The 19654-nt window shown below is 43.7% G+C and overlaps 1 protein-coding gene across 5 annotated transcripts; it reads left to right on the top strand.

Annotated features, from left to right (window-relative positions):
* Positions 1-44: 44 nt before the first annotated feature.
* tbc1d15 (TBC1 domain family, member 15) lies at positions 45-18600 on the top strand. Of its 5 annotated transcripts, none has more exons than XM_078256267.1 (18): positions 45-139; positions 2590-2691; positions 3119-3193; positions 4545-4686; positions 7119-7326; positions 8078-8180; positions 8335-8532; positions 9337-9465; positions 11031-11134; positions 11587-11681; positions 12366-12482; positions 12627-12727; positions 12887-12986; positions 13299-13396; positions 15780-15896; positions 17423-17509; positions 17977-18214; positions 18579-18600. In XM_078256267.1, the coding sequence occupies exons 1-17, from the start codon at positions 116-118 to the stop codon at positions 18172-18174; spliced, it is 1998 nt and encodes a 665-aa protein (XP_078112393.1). In that variant the 5' UTR covers positions 45-115; the 3' UTR covers positions 18175-18214; positions 18579-18600. The 5 variants fall into 5 exon arrangements, with proteins under 5 accessions (XP_078112393.1, XP_078112394.1, XP_078112392.1 ...); XM_078256268.1 differs by lacking the exon at positions 18579-18600 and adding an exon at positions 18471-18488; XM_078256266.1 differs by lacking the exon at positions 18579-18600 and adding an exon at positions 18295-18375.
* The last annotated feature ends 1054 nt before the right edge of the window (positions 18601-19654 follow it).

Raw genomic sequence — 19654 nt, 5'->3', positions numbered from 1 at the left:
TGCAGCGCGCATGCGTACCAAAGCTCTCCACCGGAAGCTGACTTGTCAGTTTTGTTTTGGTAGTTGACAAGCGCGTGAGCTGCCGACGTCACCAGTAGAGGTAGCAGAAGGCGACATGGCGGCGGACTCTGTTCTGAAGGTAAAACATCTCTAATTAGACACTCTGTCGTGTTATTTATGCCATATTTAAACCATGTCAGTCACCGGGTGTAACTTAACGCTGCGTCCCCGCCGCTCAGACCGCCAACGGCTCAGCCGTTAGCTCTGGGAGCGGTTAGTTCGGCCGTTAGCCGCGGTGCTAGCTGTATTGTGACGTTGGCGACGCTATCAGGAGGAGGACACGTCACGAGCTCTTTCCTGTGGACTACACCCGTCTCAGACACGGCTGAATATATAATAGTTTTTAGATACACAACACGACCCGAAGGCTCCTACACGTCACCACACGAGCTGCGGTAGCATTAGCATGTTGCTAACCAAGCTAGCGGTTCAACGGTTGTTGACAGACTGGGCCCCTGACGTCACAGAACTGGCCAACGGTTGCCCTGTAGACTCGAGACGGGTTTCTGTATTCAGGGTTAAACCCAGTGGTGGAAAGTAACTAAGTACTTTTACTCCAGTACTGTACTTCAGTCTAGATGTGGAGGTACTTTCTACTTCGCTACATTTCAGAGAGAAATATTGTACTTTTTACTCCACTACATTAATCTGTTACAGCGTTAGTTACTTTAGTTACTATTTACTTTAGTTACTAGTTACTTTACACATTCCTGCACACAAAACACATCTGATGTTTGATTCTGAAGTAAACTAGCCGACAATATAAAGGCTACAAGTCCAGCTGAGATGATCAGACCGTTACACACACAACTGTGTGTGTGTGTGTGTGTGTGTGTGTGTGTGTGTGTGTGTGTGTGTGTGTGTGTGTGTGTGTGTGTGTGTGTGTGTCTATCTGTGTGTGTGTGTGTGTGTGTGTGTGTGTGTGTGTGTGTGTCTGTCTGTCTGTGTAAGTCTGTGTGTGTGTCTGTCTGTGTGTGTGTGTGTGTGTGTCTGTGTAAGTCTGTGTGTGTGTGTGTGTGTCTGTCTGTGTGTGTGTATGTGTAGTAGGGCTGTAGCGATACACTAATCTCAGCTCACGATACGATATATAGCACGATATTCAGCCAACGATTCGATATAATTCGACATTATTTTCTGAAAGATTTAAAGGGACAGTGATGTTGGTGACATCTTGTGACTGTTCCTTTTACTTGGATTTAATTCATTGAACTGAAAACTAAAAACATCAGTTACACAATACATGTCTCTGACTGGACAGACAGTCTACAGCTTGCAAATGCTGGACAAAGTGAATCAAAGAAGTGTTGAGAGAATGAGTCCATTCATTGAAAGCTTACAGGCCTTTGAAAAGTAAATAAAGTGTAGTATTGCAATTAACAATGGAGAGTTAAAAAGTGCAGCAAGTGGCCTGTTGTGAACAGTTTCTTTGACAGCGTTTGTAGCTTGACACTGAACATATGAGGTAGCCAGTCTGGCCACCAGGTAAGTAAACAGCAGCATGGCTTCTCCTCAGAACACACCGAAGAAACGCCGCCTTGAGCGTACGAACCGTAATACGTCTCCATAGCAGCAGGCGGCGCTGCTCTGTACTGTTTCCATTAACAGTCTGATTGTTTCCCAGAAAATGAAAACCGGCAGCTGATTGGACGAACGCGTCACGTGGGTCTGGTTTCTCCAGAGATTCAAAGCCAGACTGTCATGGCGTCTCGTTCAGAATACGACCTCATATTGTCCTAAAATAGTTCACCGTAACGTGTTTCTGGAAACATCTGAAGAGAGAAACAGGCCCCAGCTGCTGAATCTGTCTTCATTTCAGATCAACAAAGGTCAGTTTAGAAGATTAATGTCAGATTCTGAGAGGCTCAGCCGCTCATTTCCGCCCGTAGACGTCGGCGTCTGGGTAACTTGCTCTACAGCGACACTAGCGGCTGGCTGACCAAATCGCTCTTCCTGCAACGCGAACAGGGGTAAACACGGGGACTTGAATGGGACTTATGTATCGATACTCGCGGCTTAAAAATCAATACTTTCTTGGGAAACAAAACATCGATTTATATCGCAGAATCGATAAAATAGCTCAGCCTTAGTGTGTAGACCATTAAACACACAACTGTTTGACCCTTTACACTTCTACAAGGTTGTAATACTTTAACTACATTCTCTTGATGATACTTACACACTTTTACTGAAGTAACATTTTCAACTTAGAACTTTTACTGTCTTGTATTTCTACAGTCTGGTATTAGTACTTTTACTGCAGTAATCTGGTTAAATGTTTGTGTATTCTGGGTTATAGAACATTTAGTGTGGCTGCTAGTTAAATGCTAACGTCAGCACACTAAGTTCATCATCATTCAAGACATCATGTCTGCTGCAACGTGTCATACACACACACACACACAGAGAGACACACACACACACACACAGAGACACACACACACACACACACAGAGACACACACAGACACACTAATCTAATCTATCACAGGTTATATTAGAAGTAGAGATAACTTTATTGTCTGTCCTACAGGTTATATTTGAACTTGAAGGAGTCTTCATCCATCCGAGCAGCGATGAAGACGGCATGGAGCCAGATTTACTGGTTTCAGGGACGCTGCGGATCGTTGACAAGGTAAATCACTTCACGAGTCATTGTTGTGTCTTTCTGCTGTTCATACCAAACTGATGCACATGTCTCAGCCGATGTACACTTCGCTGTCACGGGAACATTCTTTCCTAAGCTGTTGTATGACTCAGACACATGTCTTGCTTTGTCCACACCTCAAAGATATTCAGTTTACTGTCACAGAGGAGACAAGAAACTAGAAAACATTCACATTTAACAAGCTGACATCACACAAGTTTACCTGTTTTATCAGAGAAAATGACTCAAACTGATTAATAATTATCAGAACAGTTGCAGATTAATTTAACAGTTGAGTGAAGAAACTAGAACATATTGGGGGCGTCTCTGATTTTATTTGTGTGTGTTTTGACTATAACACTGTTGTGTATCCTGCTGAACTATCTTGATGAGATGTTGTCCCCTTAAATGTCAGGATGCTGAAGTCTTCGTGGAGTACAGACCTCTGGAGGACGCAGTCGACCCGTCCAACATGCTGTGTGCTGGAAAGGTTTGTCTGCCTACAGAGTAACGCAGCGTTCCCTCTGGTGTCTCTTTACATTATAATGCAGGTTTTTCCTGGCTCACAACTACGCAGGACAGTAAGCATGATCGGTCTGCGAACAGTGAAGGCAAAGAGTCTGTGTTACCTTTAGAGATGGTCCGATACCATTTGTTGCTTCCCGATACCGATTCTGATACCTGAACTTGCGCATCGGCCGATACCGAGTACTGATCTGATACCAGCGTGTTATATATTTTATTATGTTTTAACAGCTGTATACTACTATCTCTGTATGGATGATATGATGTATAACAGCTGTATACTACTATCTCTGTATGGATGATATGATGTATAACAGCTGTATACTACTATCTTTGTATGGATGATATGATGTATAACAGCTGTATACTACTATCTCTATATAGATGATATGATGTATAACAGCTGTATACTACTATCTCTATATAGATTATATGATGTATAACAGCTGTATACTACTATCTCTATATAGATGATATGATGTATAACAGCTGTATACTACTATCCCTGTATGGATGATATGATGTATAACAGCTGTATACTACTATCTCTATATAGATGATATGATGTATAACAGCTGTATACTACTATCTCTATATAGATGATATGATGTATAACAGCTGTATACTACTATCTCTATATAGATGATATGATGTATAACAGCTGTATACTACTATCTCTATATAGATGATATGATGTATAACAGCTGTATACTACTATCTTTGTATGGATGATATGATGTATAACAGCTGTATACTACTATCCCTGTATAGATGATATGATGTATAACAGCTGTATACTACTATCTTTGTATGGATGATATGATGTATAACAGCTGTATACTACTATCTCTGTATAGATGATATGATGTATAACAGCTGTATACTACTATCCCTGTATAGATGATATGATGTATAACAGCTGTATACTACTATCTCTGTATAGATGATATGATGTATAACAGCTGTATACTACTATCTCTGTATGGATGATATGATGTATAACAGCTGTATACTACTATCTCTGTATGGATGTGATATTATAACAGAACTTTCTGTTATTCTGCAGTTTGACCGTCAGTTATAACGGAAAAAGAACATAAATAAACTACTTTTAACGTAGATTATCTTCAGGGCTTTATTACATGGTATCTGATCGGTGCATTAACTCCAGTACTTCCTGATACTGATACAGCGTTTTAGGTAGTATCGGAACATTTCTAGTTACCTTATTTGACATGATGAGAGGGTGTAATAGTGACTGTAGTTATCTCAGAGATGATGAGAGGGTGTAACAGTGACTGTGTGTTTCCCATCAGGACTCCAGCTCAGTCATGGAGTGGGACCAGTGTTCGGGGGAGAAGTCCAAGTCTCTGATAGAGACACAGCAGAGCTACGAGACAGAGTGGGACATGATCAACGCTGTGTCCTTCAAAAAGAAAACCTTCACCAACGGAGACGGTAAGCTGTCATCCACTTTAAATACCTGAAAACTAGGTGTTAGGATAATTATTTATCAAAGAATGGACTAAGTGCAGCAAGTATAGTCAGTATACAGCACTCCAGCATAAGTACAGAAAGTGACTGAAGATTGTTCACAACAGTGTCTTTTTAAAGGAGTTGGGAGTCAAGTTAGTTATTCGGTTCATGCTATCAGTAGCTTTCTTCTTATCTCGGGTCAGGCCCGGCGTCTCCTCCACATTATGCGTTCTGCCCTCAGGGATGCATCCTGTGCTCTTTGCAAGGTCACTCAGCTTACATGATTAACACATGAGAGACAGAAATACTAAAATAGCAGTTTGGATGCAAATGGTTTAATAAAGAAACTAAAGCAAAACCGTTCTAAGCATAATTATTCTAACACTAGGCAGTGTTTCCTCTATGTTGATTTTGCCACCACGTAATCAGAAATAGGGCTGTCCAAAAAATGTAGTCACGGTTGCCTTTTAAATGATCCTGCCGACATAATGCACCCCACCCCACTATTCAGAGGTTAGTGGACCCGTCCAGTTTAACAACAAGTAGAACTATTCAGAGGTTACTGGGGGGTTTGTTGTTCGGACAGACCTGCCCCCACTCCTAGGGCTGCACATTTATCCCAATATGGACTAGTAGGTTAGGCCCATTATTTGGTAGAGACTAAATATGTGTCAAACCATTCTGGATCAGGTTTGGAGCTGCAGAGACTACAGACTTAAGAAAAGACCTTTGTTTGGGTCAGATCCTCGCATACATCACACTATAATCATTTACATTGTGTTCAATATAAATGAAAATATGTCACATTTACTTTAAATGTACCTCTGCTTTAATGTCATGCTACTTTAAACAACATTATCTCTAGAGAAACAGTTTCTGGGGGTAAGATGATGCATCCTGTTTTAACCACGTTGATTAAAGGAAAGTGGACCCCATGTTCCCCATGTCTCTGAGTCTAAGTGACTGATGGGAACAACAACGCTGCAGCCGTGACTTCAGATTTAGACACACAAATAGGAACCAAAGTTTCCCTTTAAGTTGTGTTAGTTACTATTGTAGGCGCCGACCGACTCTGATTCTTATTATAACACTGACTGACTACATTCTGGGAAGAACCCGACAGGTTTTTCAGTCCAGACACCGATACCTGATAACGTTGTTGAATTAATAATACACTGTATACCTTCCACCTTATACCTTCCTTCCACCATGTGGACAACATGGCATCATGACTTTGCGTAAACATACACGGCACTTTCCTAAAGCCAAGTGGCGCGTTATCTATACGCCTTTTGAACTATCCACGTGTATGTCTACGCTGTATACAGCGGATGTAAACATACACGTGCTGTGCTATCGCGAGAACGTCACACGTGTAAAAAGAACATGGCTTTAGTAACACTAAAAAATGACAAAAACACAACGGTGACCAACGTCCCATGCCTAGGAAAAGAACATTGGGGAAGGCGTTATTACATTTTAAATGGTTGACAAACGCCACACAGGGACGCAATCCCGGCTCTCCTGGGTGAAAGTCCTGTGTTTGACCCGTCCACCCCCCCAACCAACCTCTGTCCTTTCATACTACTCGCTACGGCGATAATTCACGTGTAATGTAGGTCAATAGAGGCCAAACGGCGTTGATAAACATGATTACGCGTCTTCATAACTCGCAAAAATGGCATACGAATTGGCGTGTCATACATACACTACTTAGTGAGATCAGTCTGATGTGGAAGAGACTAAAAGCACCAGACTTTCATCACTAAGACAAAATAACAGAGATGTAATGTATTGAATTCTTATTTATTTGTACACTCATCTCTTCCAGCATGCGACACACGTGTGACAGACGGAAAAAAACTAACAAAACTGGATCGGCCCGTGGATCTATTCATTTTTCCGATCCCCGATCAGCTATTTAGTCAATATCGGGACGGATATCGGGACCAATAGCCGATCTTAATATCGGATCGGTGCACCCCCTAGTTTTTCTTTACCTTTCACTTGATCCACTCTGTTTGTTAGTGTCTAACTAACCGAGTCTCGGTCAAGGAGAAGTCTCGTTCTGAAATCACGTGAGATGTGACTTGATGATGTAAGACAGCGGAGGAGAAAATGAGTGAGAGACGGAGAAAGTTTGTTGTGTTGGAATACATGAAGTGTAGCTTTGTGTTATCTAAAAGATTTCCAATATCCTGAACATTAAGGCTGATTATGACAGTGTGGATGAGTCAACTCTCACGTGATTTCAGAACGAGATTTGGGGGAAGTTGAATCTTAAACCGGTTTCCGGGTTGAAGGACATGTTTCCTCGAAGCAGTGTGCAACGAGTTTTGCACCATCGTTTGAGTTTAAATAAAGGTTTTGTTGAGGCTGAACCTACCACTTCATTTAGGAATGTTTTGTGTCAGGCTCTCTGAACCACAGCCACGAGAGGAGCCGCTGGGCCTTCTCCGTCAGCGTGGGAGACCTGCGCTCCGTCACTGTGAAGGTGGAAGGGTGGAGCTTTCTGCTGCTCAAACTGAAGGAGTCCCGCTCCTCGCTGCCCACGCTGCACTTCCACCAGGGTGGCAGCAGAGAGTTCCTGGACAGCCTGAGGAGGTTCGCTCTGCTCAGCCCGTGAGTTCATATCTGTGTGTGTGTGTTGGGGGGGAGTGCGTGTGTGTGTGTGTGTGTGTGTGTGTGTGTGTGTGTGTGTGTTGGGGGGGTATGTGTGCGTGTGTCTATGCGTGTGGGGGGGGGGTGTTGGGGGGGTATGTGTGCGTGTGTCTATGCATGTGGGGGGGGGTGTGTGTGTGTCCTCGTTACATTATTCAGGACACAGTGTGTCTCTGTCTCAGTGCACAGAGCTGTTATTAAAGATCATATCGAAGCCTTTCATAATAAAAGCGTCTGGATTTAGTGCCAGATTTTTTTCAGAACAGCGGGGTGACGTCCTGCTAACTGTCTGTCCCCTGATTGGCTGCGTCGTCTTTTATCAGATGCAGTTAAAGTCTGCAGAGATCCATAAAAAGGTTGACTCTGGATTTTGTTTTGAAGTAACCAGACCTCTGAGTCAGCAATTCCAATAAAAAATTAACAATGAAGGGAAATGAAAGTCTGATTATCAAAGTTTTAAGAAACGTGGCACGAGCCAGCAGTGAAAGCTAGCGGTGAAAGTATAAAAAACGTCAAACGCGTCTAGTCTGAAGCATCAAACAGCTCCAGAAACGTTGACGCGTCGGTGAATTGAATCATACCTCATTTTGTCTGGCGAAGCATCTGACTGGTCGAATGAGTTAGAGCCTGTTTTCACATCTCAGAAGATAAACCTGAGAACATTGTCTGTCTGTCTGTCTGTCTGTCTGTGTGTGTGTGTGTGTGTTTTCAGATCTCCTGAAGATGAAACCTGTCTGCTGGTCAGTACTCCAAACAGAGCTCTGTCTCAGTCCTTTGAGAACCTTCTGGATGACAACAACTTTGGTCTCGTTAATGTAAGAAGCTAAATCTCTCTGAAAGTCATACATGACCCCAATCAAATTCACAATATTGTCTAAATCAAAGTGTAATATCAGTGTGCATGTAAGCGTAGTCAGCGCTGTATGTTTTAACCGTGGGTTTGATGTTAAGAGAAGAGTTTGTTTCCAGCAGAAGTTCAGGAAGGACCCGTACGTCACCACGCTGGGCGGCTTCTCCAAAGTCACCAACTACATCTTTGATGCTTTCCGGGGGACGGAGGAGCAGCACCAGCGCCCCCCGGAGGAAGTGGCCGACCTGCTGACTGAAGTCATCCCGGGACTGGAGATCAACCAGCAGGAAGAGCCTGGCTTTGAGGTTATCACCAGGGTGAGACACAACATCACACCACCATTATTAGTATTATTATTAGTAGAGATGCACCGATTACAACTTTCTAGGCCGATTCCGATTTTCTTTGAGTTAGGCCAGCCGATACCGATTTTAGCCGATTCTGATTTCATATTTTCTAACCACTTTACAGCACACACAAATATTTATTTTCTATCTTTTCTTTAATAGAACATGTGTTGAACAGATAATGGATCACTATAAAACAGAACTATATAAAGTACTCCTGGTGGGGGAAACTCACACACATCTAAAGAGTAATGTCAGAACCATTTCCTTCTTTTCACATCAGATATCAACTAAAGAAATGTGATTTGGGTTTTTGCTGTCTCACTTTCTCCGTGCAGGTGTTGCATATTGCAAACTTGTTATGTTCTTCACACACGCTGAAGAATGTCCAAACAGCTGACATGTTGCAGGTTAATCCACGAGGTTCCTACATGTGGGAGAATAGCGCGACACGTGGTGGAGACGTTGAGAGAAAGGAGAAAGAGAGCGTGCTGTGGCGTCCGTGTGTGCGTGCGTCCTTGAGAACTGTAACTGGTATACCTTCTGTTGTCAGTTAATTGGAGCGTTGACCAGCATGAAATCACCGTATGTCAGACTGCACGTGAAAACGGGACAATCCCGGTCACCGGCCGGTCTATCGGTGCATCTCTAATTATTATTATTATTATTATTAGAATTATTACTGGCTTCCAGTCTGTCTCTCTGTCTCTCTCTCTCTCTTTCTCTGTCTGTCTGTCTGTCTCTCTTACCTGTCCCTGCCCCCCTCCCTCTCAGATGGACCTGGGTCCGAGGCCGGAGGTATCAAGGCGGCCCCCCCTGTCAGCAGAGGACTGGACCAAACACCAGGATCCAGAGGGGAGGATGATCAGTATCTCAAAGCTCAAACAACTCATCTTCAAAGGGGTCAGTGGGCTTCATTAGTCAGCATCTGAGTCTCAAGTCCAGATCAAGTCTCAGTCCTTCTCTCCTTTCTCTAACCCTCTACATCTTTTATCTGATTAAAAATGACTCGGCAACAGTCACATTATCATCAGCCTATCATCTGTCTTATATAGTCTCACTAAATCACATCTCATTATTACGTCTTTGTCTCTGTCTCATTATCTCATTGTCTCTGTCTCATCATGTCTCTCTCTGTCATTGTCTCTGTCTCATTGTCTGTCTCATTGTCTCTGTCTCATCGTCTCTGTCTTATTGTCTGTCTCATTATCTCAGTCTCTGTCTCAATGTCTCTGTCTCATTATCTCATTGTCTCTGTCTCACCGTCTCTGTCTCCTTTTCTCTGTCTCATTGTCTGTCTCATTATCTCATCGTCTGTCTCATTGTCTCTGTTTCATTATCTCATCGTCTCTGTCTCTTTGTCTCTGTCTCATTGTCTCTGTCTCATTATCTCATCGTCTCTGTCTCATTGTCTGTCTCCTTTTCCCTGTCTCATTATCTCTGTCTCATTGTATCTGTCTCATTATCTCATCGTCTCTGTCTCATTGTCTCTGTCTCCTTTTCCCTGTCTCATTGTCTCTGTCTCATTGTCTCATCGTCTCTGTCTCATTGTCTCTGTCTCCTTTTCCCTGTCTCATTGTCTCTGTCTCCTTTTCTCTGTCTCATTGTCTCTCATTATCTCATTGTCTTTGTCTCTGTCTCATTATCTCATTGTCTCTGTCTCATCGTGTCTTTCTCTGTCTCATCGTCTCTGTCTCGTCTTTCCCATTGTCTGTCTCATCGTGTCTTTCTCTGTCTCATCGTCTCTGTCTCATTGTCTCTGTCTCTTTTTGTCTGTCTCATTGTCTCTGTCTCTTTTTCTCTGTCTCATTGTCTCTGTCTCATTATCTCTTTGTCTCTGTCTCATTGTCTCTGTCTCATTGTCTCTGTCTCTTTTTCTCTGTCTCATTGTCTCTGTCTCATTATCTCTTTGTCTCTGTCTCATTATCTCATTGTCTCTGTCTCATTGTCTCTGTCTCATCGTCTCTGTCTCATCGTGTCTTTCTCGTCTGTCCCATTGTCTGTCTCATCGTGTCTTTCTCTCTCATTGTCTCTGTCTCATTGTCTCTGTCTCATCATGTCTTTCTCTGTCTCATTGTCTCTGTCTCATCGTCTCTGTCTCATCGTGTCTTTCTCTGTCTCATTGTCTCTGTCTCATTATCTCTTTGTCTCTGTCTCATTATCTCATTGTCTCTGTCTCATTGTCTCTGTCTCATTGTCTCTGTCTCATTGTCTCTGTCTCATTGTCTCTGTCTCATCGTCTCTGTCTCATCGTGTCTCTCTCTGTCTCATTGTCTCTGTCTCATTGTGTGTCTCTCTCTGTCTCATTGTGTGTCTGTCTCATTGTCTCTGTCTCATCGTGTCTGTCTCATTGTGTCTGTCTCATTGTGTCTGTCTCATTGTCTCTGTCTCATCGTGTCTCTCTCTGTCTCATCGTGTCTCATTGTCTCATCGTGTCTCTCTCTGTCTCATTGTCTCCTCCCCTGCAGGGACTCTGTCACGCGGTGAGGAAGGAAGCCTGGAAGTTCCTTTTGGGATATTTCCCGTGGGACAGCACGCTGGAGGAGAGGAAAGTCCTGCAGAGAGACAAAACGTAAGTTCATCAATCAGCAGAAATCAGTGAATGATTGTTGTGATGACTTCAGCTCACAGCTTCTCAAATCACCTGTCTTTGTTTTATAATAAATGTCTAATCTTTGGGTTTGAGTTGGACTGGAAGACGTCACTCTGACATCTTTATAGAAGACAGAACTCAGCACACTGAGCAGTTAGGAAACTAATTATGAGTTATTCAAAGAGTTTCAGCCCTGGTTGGAGATGTTTAAATACTCTAGTAAGTTAATGTCTGTGTGTGTATGTGTGTGTGTGTATATATATATGTATGTATATATATATATATATGAATACTACAGTTAATATCTGTATATATAGAGATGAATACTACAGTAATATCTGTGTGTTTTCTGTAGAGATGAGTACTTCAGTAATATCTGTGTGTTTTCTGTAGAGATGAGTACTTCAGTAATATCTGTGTGTTTTCTGTAGAGATGAGTACTTCAGGATGAAGCTGCAGTGGAAGTCAGTCAGCGAGGAGCAGGAGAGGAGGAACTCCAGACTGAGAGACTACAGGAGTCTGATAGGTGAGTCCCTCATTAACATCATCTGATCTACATCATTCTCACCAGGGTTATCTTCTGCATGAATGGATCAGCTAGCCTGACCAGCCAGACCCTCATCCAGATGCTGGGTCTGACCCTCATCCAGATGCTGGGTCTGGGTCTGACCCACATCCAGATGTAGGTCTGGGAACTCCCCATTGGCAGGGCTCAATCTGAGGGGCAATGACATTGTCATTGTGATATTTAGTGATTACATCCTGAATCTGCAGCGTTCTCTGTCAGGTAAATCAGTCAGTCAGTAGTAGGGTATACAGGGGAGTTACATATGAAGTGGTCTGGAGTCCTTCTGTAAGTCATTTTGGGGTACAATTTGGTTTTGAAGAATTCTACAGCAGCAATACCACAGGCCAAGCAATCGGCCCGTTCCAAACAGGCACATTTTCAACGGGCTCTGCACTAGTCTAAATAAAACAGAGAAAAGCACACAGAGGCTTTACAACCTGCAGACCCCGTCTGACCTCTAACCTTCGCCTCACACCAAGAAAACTCCCCAAAAATCTTTCAGACCTTTATTTCCTTGGTCCAGACTTTAAGAAGGGCTGTTATAGAGTGTGGTCTAGACCTACTCTGTCTGTAAAGTGTCCTGAGATAACTCCTGTTAGGATCTGATGCTTCTCTGACTTTCACGCCGTCTGCTGTCTTCAGAGAAAGACGTGAACCGGACGGACAGAACCAACAGGTTCTACGAAGGCATGGACAACCCGGGTCTGGTGCTGCTGCACGACATCCTGATGACCTACTGCATGTACGACTTCGACCTGGGTGAGTCCACAGAACCACTTCTCCTGGGGATCTATTGGGAGGGGGAGCACTGGGCCCTTTAGTAGTCTTTAGTACTTCCTTCTTTTGTTTTGGCTGACTGGTAGTGGGCGGGGCTTATCAATAACCCCAAACGTGTGTGTGTAGGTTATGTTCAGGGAATGAGTGACCTGCTGTCTCCGATCCTCTACGTGATGGAGAACGAGGTGGATGCTTTTTGGTGTTTTGTCTCCTTCATGGACCAGATGGTGAGTCCAACAGCTGCTGGCTGCCTGCTTACAATCAAACTATATATATATATATATATATATATATATATATATATAAGCATATATATATTTATATATATATATATATAAGCTATATATATATTTATATAAGCTATATAAATTAGTGTTGTTTTGCAGCACCAGAACTTTGAGGAGCAGATGCAGGGCATGAAGACGCAGCTGATCCAGCTCAGCACTCTACTGAGACTGCTGGACCTCACCTTCTGGAACTACCTCGGTACGTAGACACGTCCATCGCTGGAAGGAACTGACACATGTTAAAGGCATTTTTTTAGTTTTTATCTCTTTTCTCAACACATGCAGACGTGTCCCGGGACCTCCCCACATAGTTGGACATCTCATTTTATAATGCTCCGTGTCCTCCTTGGCTACTAGCAACTGTGTGGGGGTGGTGCGTGATCACAGAAGGCTTGTATCATGTGGACGCGCCAACAGTGTTGTTGTCATTACTTAGAATTCCTCATAGGAAGAAACAACAGAAACTACGCACTATAGCTTTAACGTCTGTGTTGATGTGTTTTCTTTGCAGAGTCTCAGGATTCAGGATATCTGTATTTCTGTTTCCGCTGGTTGTTGATCCGATTCAAGAGAGAGCTCAGCTTCCAGGACGTCCTGCGGCTCTGGGAGGTGAGTCATCAGCAGCAGAGAACCAATCAGGGCTCAGTCTGGCTCTGGGTCCTCCACAGGGGATTGGGGCCGCACTATTTGGGGAAAAAAGTCTGAATGTTTTGAGAGAAAGAAGTTGAAAATATTACTATTATTATGTGTAAAATTGCAAAAATATCCTTCATTCATGCATGCATGATGGTGATTTAAATCTAATTCACCTCAATAAAGATAACTATAAATGCTATTCTTGTCCTGAGCATCAAGGCTGGGCGGTGCTATGGGTGCAAGTTCAACTCATGTTTAGTACATGTTAACCAGAGACTGGATGTTAACTCAAAGATTCGTAAAATATAAATGTGGGAGGCGCGCAAAGTCCTTGAAATCCATTCTGCAGTTAGCATCATATAGCCATGGCAAAAAGAAAACAAGGCAGTTTAATTCATTTTGATTTTACTAAGAACTTGTGTAGCGATGCCATTAATAGCACGACCGATTCACCTCCCGCCGGGGTGACAACGCAAGAAGAAGCTGAAGAAATAATGTCCTCTCTGGCTGAAGATGGAGGTGGTAACAGCTCGTCAGAGGCCGGTCACCATCCTAACGCCTCTCGCTCCTCTCTCCTGTTAAACTGCCAGCAGTGGAGAGACCGAGAGCCCATATACATGGATGTTTGGTAACCCTTGAGAGAGATTATCTATTGGTTGATGGAATAGCTGACAGCATAACATAGGCCTTGGCAATAATTCAATAACTTATCATATCATGATAGACAGTTGATCAATATCAATATAAAACATGTTCAATATATATCGATAAGAGACGGGACCACCAAATCTAGCAACTGGGTTTATAAGACAGACGTGGCCCCATACTTATTTACAGTATTTGTGTGTTTTTCATTGTTGTGTCGACATTGGGGTAGATCATTGAAAAACAGTTGAATGTTATATTAAGTGTTAAACAGAAATGTTTAACACTTTTTTTTGTTCTTAGTTTTTTTAGGTAATTAAAATTATGAATAGTTATTAATATCGATCAATATGATCAAGCAATATCGTGATAGACCTCTCAGCCACATCGCCCAGGCCTAGTATAATGCCTTTGCATCTTGAGCAAAGTCACACTTGGCCATTGGCTGCATCCTTTGGTTTTATTCAGAATAGATGCAAGTAACAGCTGCATCTTTTTCACTTCACCTTTTCCCATTTTAATAGCAAAGTTCTTACTAGTGCTGTCAGTTAAACACGTTATTAACGGCGTTAACACAAACCCATTTTAACGGGGTCAATTTATTTATCGTGAGATTAACGTTCTTTTTGGCCTAGCAAACTATGTCGTTTTTTTCACATGCTGTTGCAACAACTAGTAACGTTAGAAAAACTACAACACCACACCAGATCTAGCTAGACCAGAAACTAAACAGACATGCTGCACACACTAGTTTGGGCTTGCGAGCCGGCCAAAGAGTAGTAGGCTAACGTTACGTTTTGAGTGGATGGCGAGCGCGAGACGCCAAAATGGATGCTAATAAGATTCTGAATGGAAAGTTTACTTTTTAAAAAGTTGCCAAATGGTTCCATTGACAAGACCAAAGTGATCTGTGTGTTTGGTTGTTGTGAACTGAGCTATCATCGCAGCACGTCCAGTCTGAAATACCACTTGATGGCCAAGCACGCGGCTGATGGCCAAGCACACAGCTGATGGCCAAGCACGCGGCTGATGGCCAAGAACACAGCTGATGCCAATTGTCCGCCCCCTCGTCAAAGCCAGGCGACAAAAGCACAAAGCAAGCCAATCCACTTCTCCGTGTTGATAAGAGCATTAAAATGAGAAAAAATAATTGGACAAAAAGAAATCTAGGGACTTTAGATTTATTGATTAATTGCGAGTTAACTATGACATAAATGCGATTAATCGCAATTAAATATTTTAATCGTTTGACAGCACTAGTTGTTATTGTTAATTTTCAGGCGTGAGCCAATTCCAGGTGCAACTCCCAATTACACTTTTGTTTGCAGAGTAAAGTTGAAGCTCAAACACAACATGTTGGAGACTGTTTCCGCTGCAGGGAGATCACAAAGTAAAACCTAAGTGTTGCTGCTCCAAGAGGCCTCAGGCAATCCTGTAACCAGCGATTTGTTTTTACTTTCGCTGTGCCCCGAATACTAGCGTTGTAAGCTAATCAGCGGTCCGCGCTAGCGTCTTTCAAGCTACAAACACATTAGATTACCATGAAAACATGTCCCAGAGAACGACAGAGTGGGTACACATCTGTTATTAACCCCTAGGTTCGTTTTGCGCCGCAATTGTCCTTTAAGGGGACCCGAGCTTCCCCTACCTCCTCCTAGTTCGCACCCTGGTTCGAACACTGCCTGAGATGACCCTGTTCCTCTTCCTGTAGGTGATGTGGACCGGGCTGCCCTGTCAGAACTTCCACCTGCTGGTCTGCTGCTCCATCCTGGACTCTGAGAAACAGAAGATCATGGAGGAGAACTACGGCTTCAATGAGATCCTCAAGGTGAGACCACACTGCTACTAAAGGCCTCTTTATGGTCGCCGTTCCCGACCTGTCACACAACAATGTGACGTCAAAGTGTCGTAGATCTCGCTGGAGTGCCGGGATTTAAAGTGCGTGACCAGAGGTCGTGCACCACTGTATTTTTTTTCAGCGGCGCACGACAAGGAGGAAACAGGAAGCTTGAACGAGCTTGAGGGTAACGTGATGCCAGGACTCTGAGTGACTGCAGGTCTCTCTGGTAAACTTACTGGGTTAAGATGAGCTCTTTATGGTGAATGAAAGGCTTGATCTCACCAAGTAGCTCATCCAATCGTTGTGCAGACATTCTGAAGTATTCAAAGTGCTTCTCTTCCTCTATCCTCATGTGTTTCACGAGGATATTGAACTCACCATATTTATGTCTGGTGTTATTCAAAGGACCAACAGTCCATCTTTTTCTTTGTTTCTTTGCAAGCAGGCTCAAAAGCTGTTCCTCCTCATCCATAGACCTTTTTCCCAGCAGACATGTTGACATGTCAGAGTAGGAACAGCACAGGAGTATTCAGACCATTAATGATGGCTGCATTCCCCTTAGGAGAGGTCCTGGTGTTGTTCATGCTGACTCACTGAAATAGCTCACTGGGACACTAGATGGAACTGAGCCATCGTTAAGGTTATCAATCTCAGCTCTGCTTTTCAAGTCAACATGTCTGCTGTGAAAAAGGTCCATTGACTCTAATATCATCTCAGCCACTGCTGACATTGACGTCAATGCTGCTGCCAGTTCTGCCGTTGTTTACCTTCTTCTTCTTCTAGTTCGTAGAAACAGTAAAGTCTGTAGCCTTTCCTCATTAGCGCCACCTCTGTTCAGGAGAAGACTGCAGCTAGGGTCACGACCACCACGCACGAGTATAAATAGTTAGGGTGCTCTCATGATGTCACACTGGCGAGCGACAGGTCGGGATTGGCGAGTATAATGAACGCTAAGGCTGCATTCAGAGAGCCTGAGTCGGCCATCAGACGGTCCGGCTAAAACACAGGTCTTTAGCTGCAGGGGGGCACTCAGAAAAAAACAAAAAAGTTGAGGCAGAGTCAAGTTTTGGGGAAACGCAACCTCACGTCATGCTGCGGTGGCCAGTCATGTAACAGAGATCAGACTGGTTTGAGGCGGTGTGAGAGTCCCGTACAGGAAACACGAAACATCTCTGCCACAAGAAAGATTTAAAACACCAAACGCTCTGAACTGGCCTGGAGTTCTTTCTCTGTCCTGTGAAATGAAGCTGCCTTCAAGTGCGCAGATCTATAAACACAAGACATCTTCAAGTGTCTTTCAGAGACTGTATTTATGTATACTCTAACGTAACGTTTGCAGCTTTGGACCATATCAGACACATCCCATCTCACACACTTTCAGGTCTGTTTGCAGTTCTTTTTATGGCCGATCGCAAAAATTACACACATCTAACGATCTACGTGAGAGTTTTCATAGATGTACCTAAACATTTACGTGTGTGTGTGTGTGTGTGTGTGTGTGTGTGTCGTTGCAGCACATTAACGAGCTGTCCATGAAGCTGGATGTAGAAGAGATTCTTCAGAAAGCTGAAGGCATCAGTCAGCAGATACATAGCTGCAAGGTACGTTCAGCGTCTCTCTTTATCAAACACAAACACAACGGAAGAGCTGGGACGCCAAAACAAATACTGGAGAATAATGGAAATAGTTTCAGTCCATAGTCAGGAAAGAAAACCGTCCTGGCACCTTGCTACTAACAAGCTAACGCTAGCTGGTCTCTCAGATCTGGCTGAGATCTTGGTAACGTTACAGTAAATCCTTCATTTCTCAGGTTTAAAATCCACCCTGATTGGCCGTGAAGTTGGCATTAAACATTGTCCTAGGTGGTGTTAGAAAGTCTTCCATTTACCCTGGAGAACAGTTGAATGCTTCTGTCAGAGAAATCCTATCCAACATGTAAACATGTAACCCTCTGAGGACAACAGACGAGTCCAAGCCATGTTCTCTATAAGCAATATTACATTTACATTTATTTCCTATTTTATTCATATACATTACGCTACTTTTGTGTGTTGTTGATTCTCCTCAGGACCTTCCTCAGTCCATCAGCAGCATCCTGGGTCTGGAGCCGGATCTCTGTGGTTCTGACCCGACACACTCTGGAGCGTCTCCGCCTCTCAGACTGCGTCCGCCACCGCGGAGACCGGACGCTCACGCCTCCACCTCCAACGGACTGTTGAGAGCCAGCAGCGCTCACAACGGCTGTACAGTGGCCTTCTCGTCCTAGTACACAGACTGAGTCTGGTCCTAGTACACAGACTCAGAGCCTGGTCCTAGTACACAGACTGAGCCTGGTCCTAGTACACAGACTCAGAGCCTGGTCCTAGTACACAGACTGACTCAGAGCCTGGTCCTAGTACACAGACTGACTCAGAGCCTGGTCCTAGTACACAGACTCAGAGCCTGGTCCTAGTACACAGACTGAGCCTGGTCCTAGTACACAGACGGACTCAGAGCCTGGTCCTAGTACACAGATGGACTCAGACTCAGAGCCTGGTCCTAGTACACAGATGGACTCAGCGCCTGGTCCTAGTACACAGACTGACTCAGAGCCTGGTCCTAGTACACAGACTGACTCAGAGCCTGGTCCTAGTACACAGACTGAGCCTGGTCCTAGTACACAGACTGAGCCTGGTCCTAGTACACAGACTGACTCAGAGCCTGGTCCTAGTACACAGACTGACTCAGAGCCTGGTCCTAGTACACAGACTGAGCCTGGTCCTAGTACACAGACTGACTCAGAGCCTGGTCCTAGTACACAGACTGACTCAGAGCCTGGTCCTAGTACACAGACTGACTCAGAGCCTGGTCCTAGTACACAGACTGAGCCTGGTCCTAGTACACAGACTGACTCAGAGCCTGGTCCTAGTACACAGACTGAGCCTGATCCTAGTACACAGACTCAGAGCCTGGTCCTAGTACACAGACGGACTCAGAGCCTGGTCCTAGTACACAGACTGAGCCTGGTCCTAGTACACAGACGGACTCAGAGCCTGGTCCTAGTACACAGACTCAGAGCCTGGTCCTAGTACACAGACGGACTCAGAGAGATCCAGACTCTTATTTTTGTAATTTCCTGTTCCATGTTCGTCTCTTTCCTTCAGATCTTAGTCATTCCTTCTCTGCTGTTTTCTAACGCTGCGTTCACATGACGCTTTCATTTCTATCAAAGAAATGAGGGTTACACTTTACTGGAAGGTGTCTACATAAGAGTGACATGACACATGACTGTGTCATGTCACTCTTATGTAGACACCTTCCAGTAAAGTGTTAAACAATGAGAATATTTTATAGTTTCTTCACTGAAGCCTCTTTCCTTCTCTACGTTCTTCCTTGTGTCTTCTTTCCATCCTTCCCTCCTCTTCTTCCAGTTAATAGTTGACAACCAATCCATACGTACGTTTTTAAATAAGTATGTAAGGAGGGAAGGAAATCAGGATGAAGAAAGGAAGCAATGATGGAAAGAAAGTAAAGGAAGAATGAATAAGGAAAGAGGACAGATGAAAGGAAGTATGTAGGGAAGGAGGAAGGAAAGATTGAGGGTCCTGTCCCAGAGGAGGGAAGTATGAAATATATATATAGAGTCCAGTGTGATGGTTTCTGATCAGGACATGTTTTTATAGATTTACTCTGAAAGCACCACTTTGTTTTGAAGAAGTTGTACATTAAAGGATAAGTTTGATTTATCACAACTTCCTTCTTGTTTC

Source organism: Sander vitreus, chromosome 8 (genome assembly GCF_031162955.1).
Source record: "Sander vitreus isolate 19-12246 chromosome 8, sanVit1, whole genome shotgun sequence".
NCBI classification, from domain to species: domain Eukaryota; kingdom Metazoa; phylum Chordata; class Actinopteri; order Perciformes; family Percidae; genus Sander; species Sander vitreus.
This window is presented reverse-complemented; position numbering and strand designations above follow the sequence as displayed.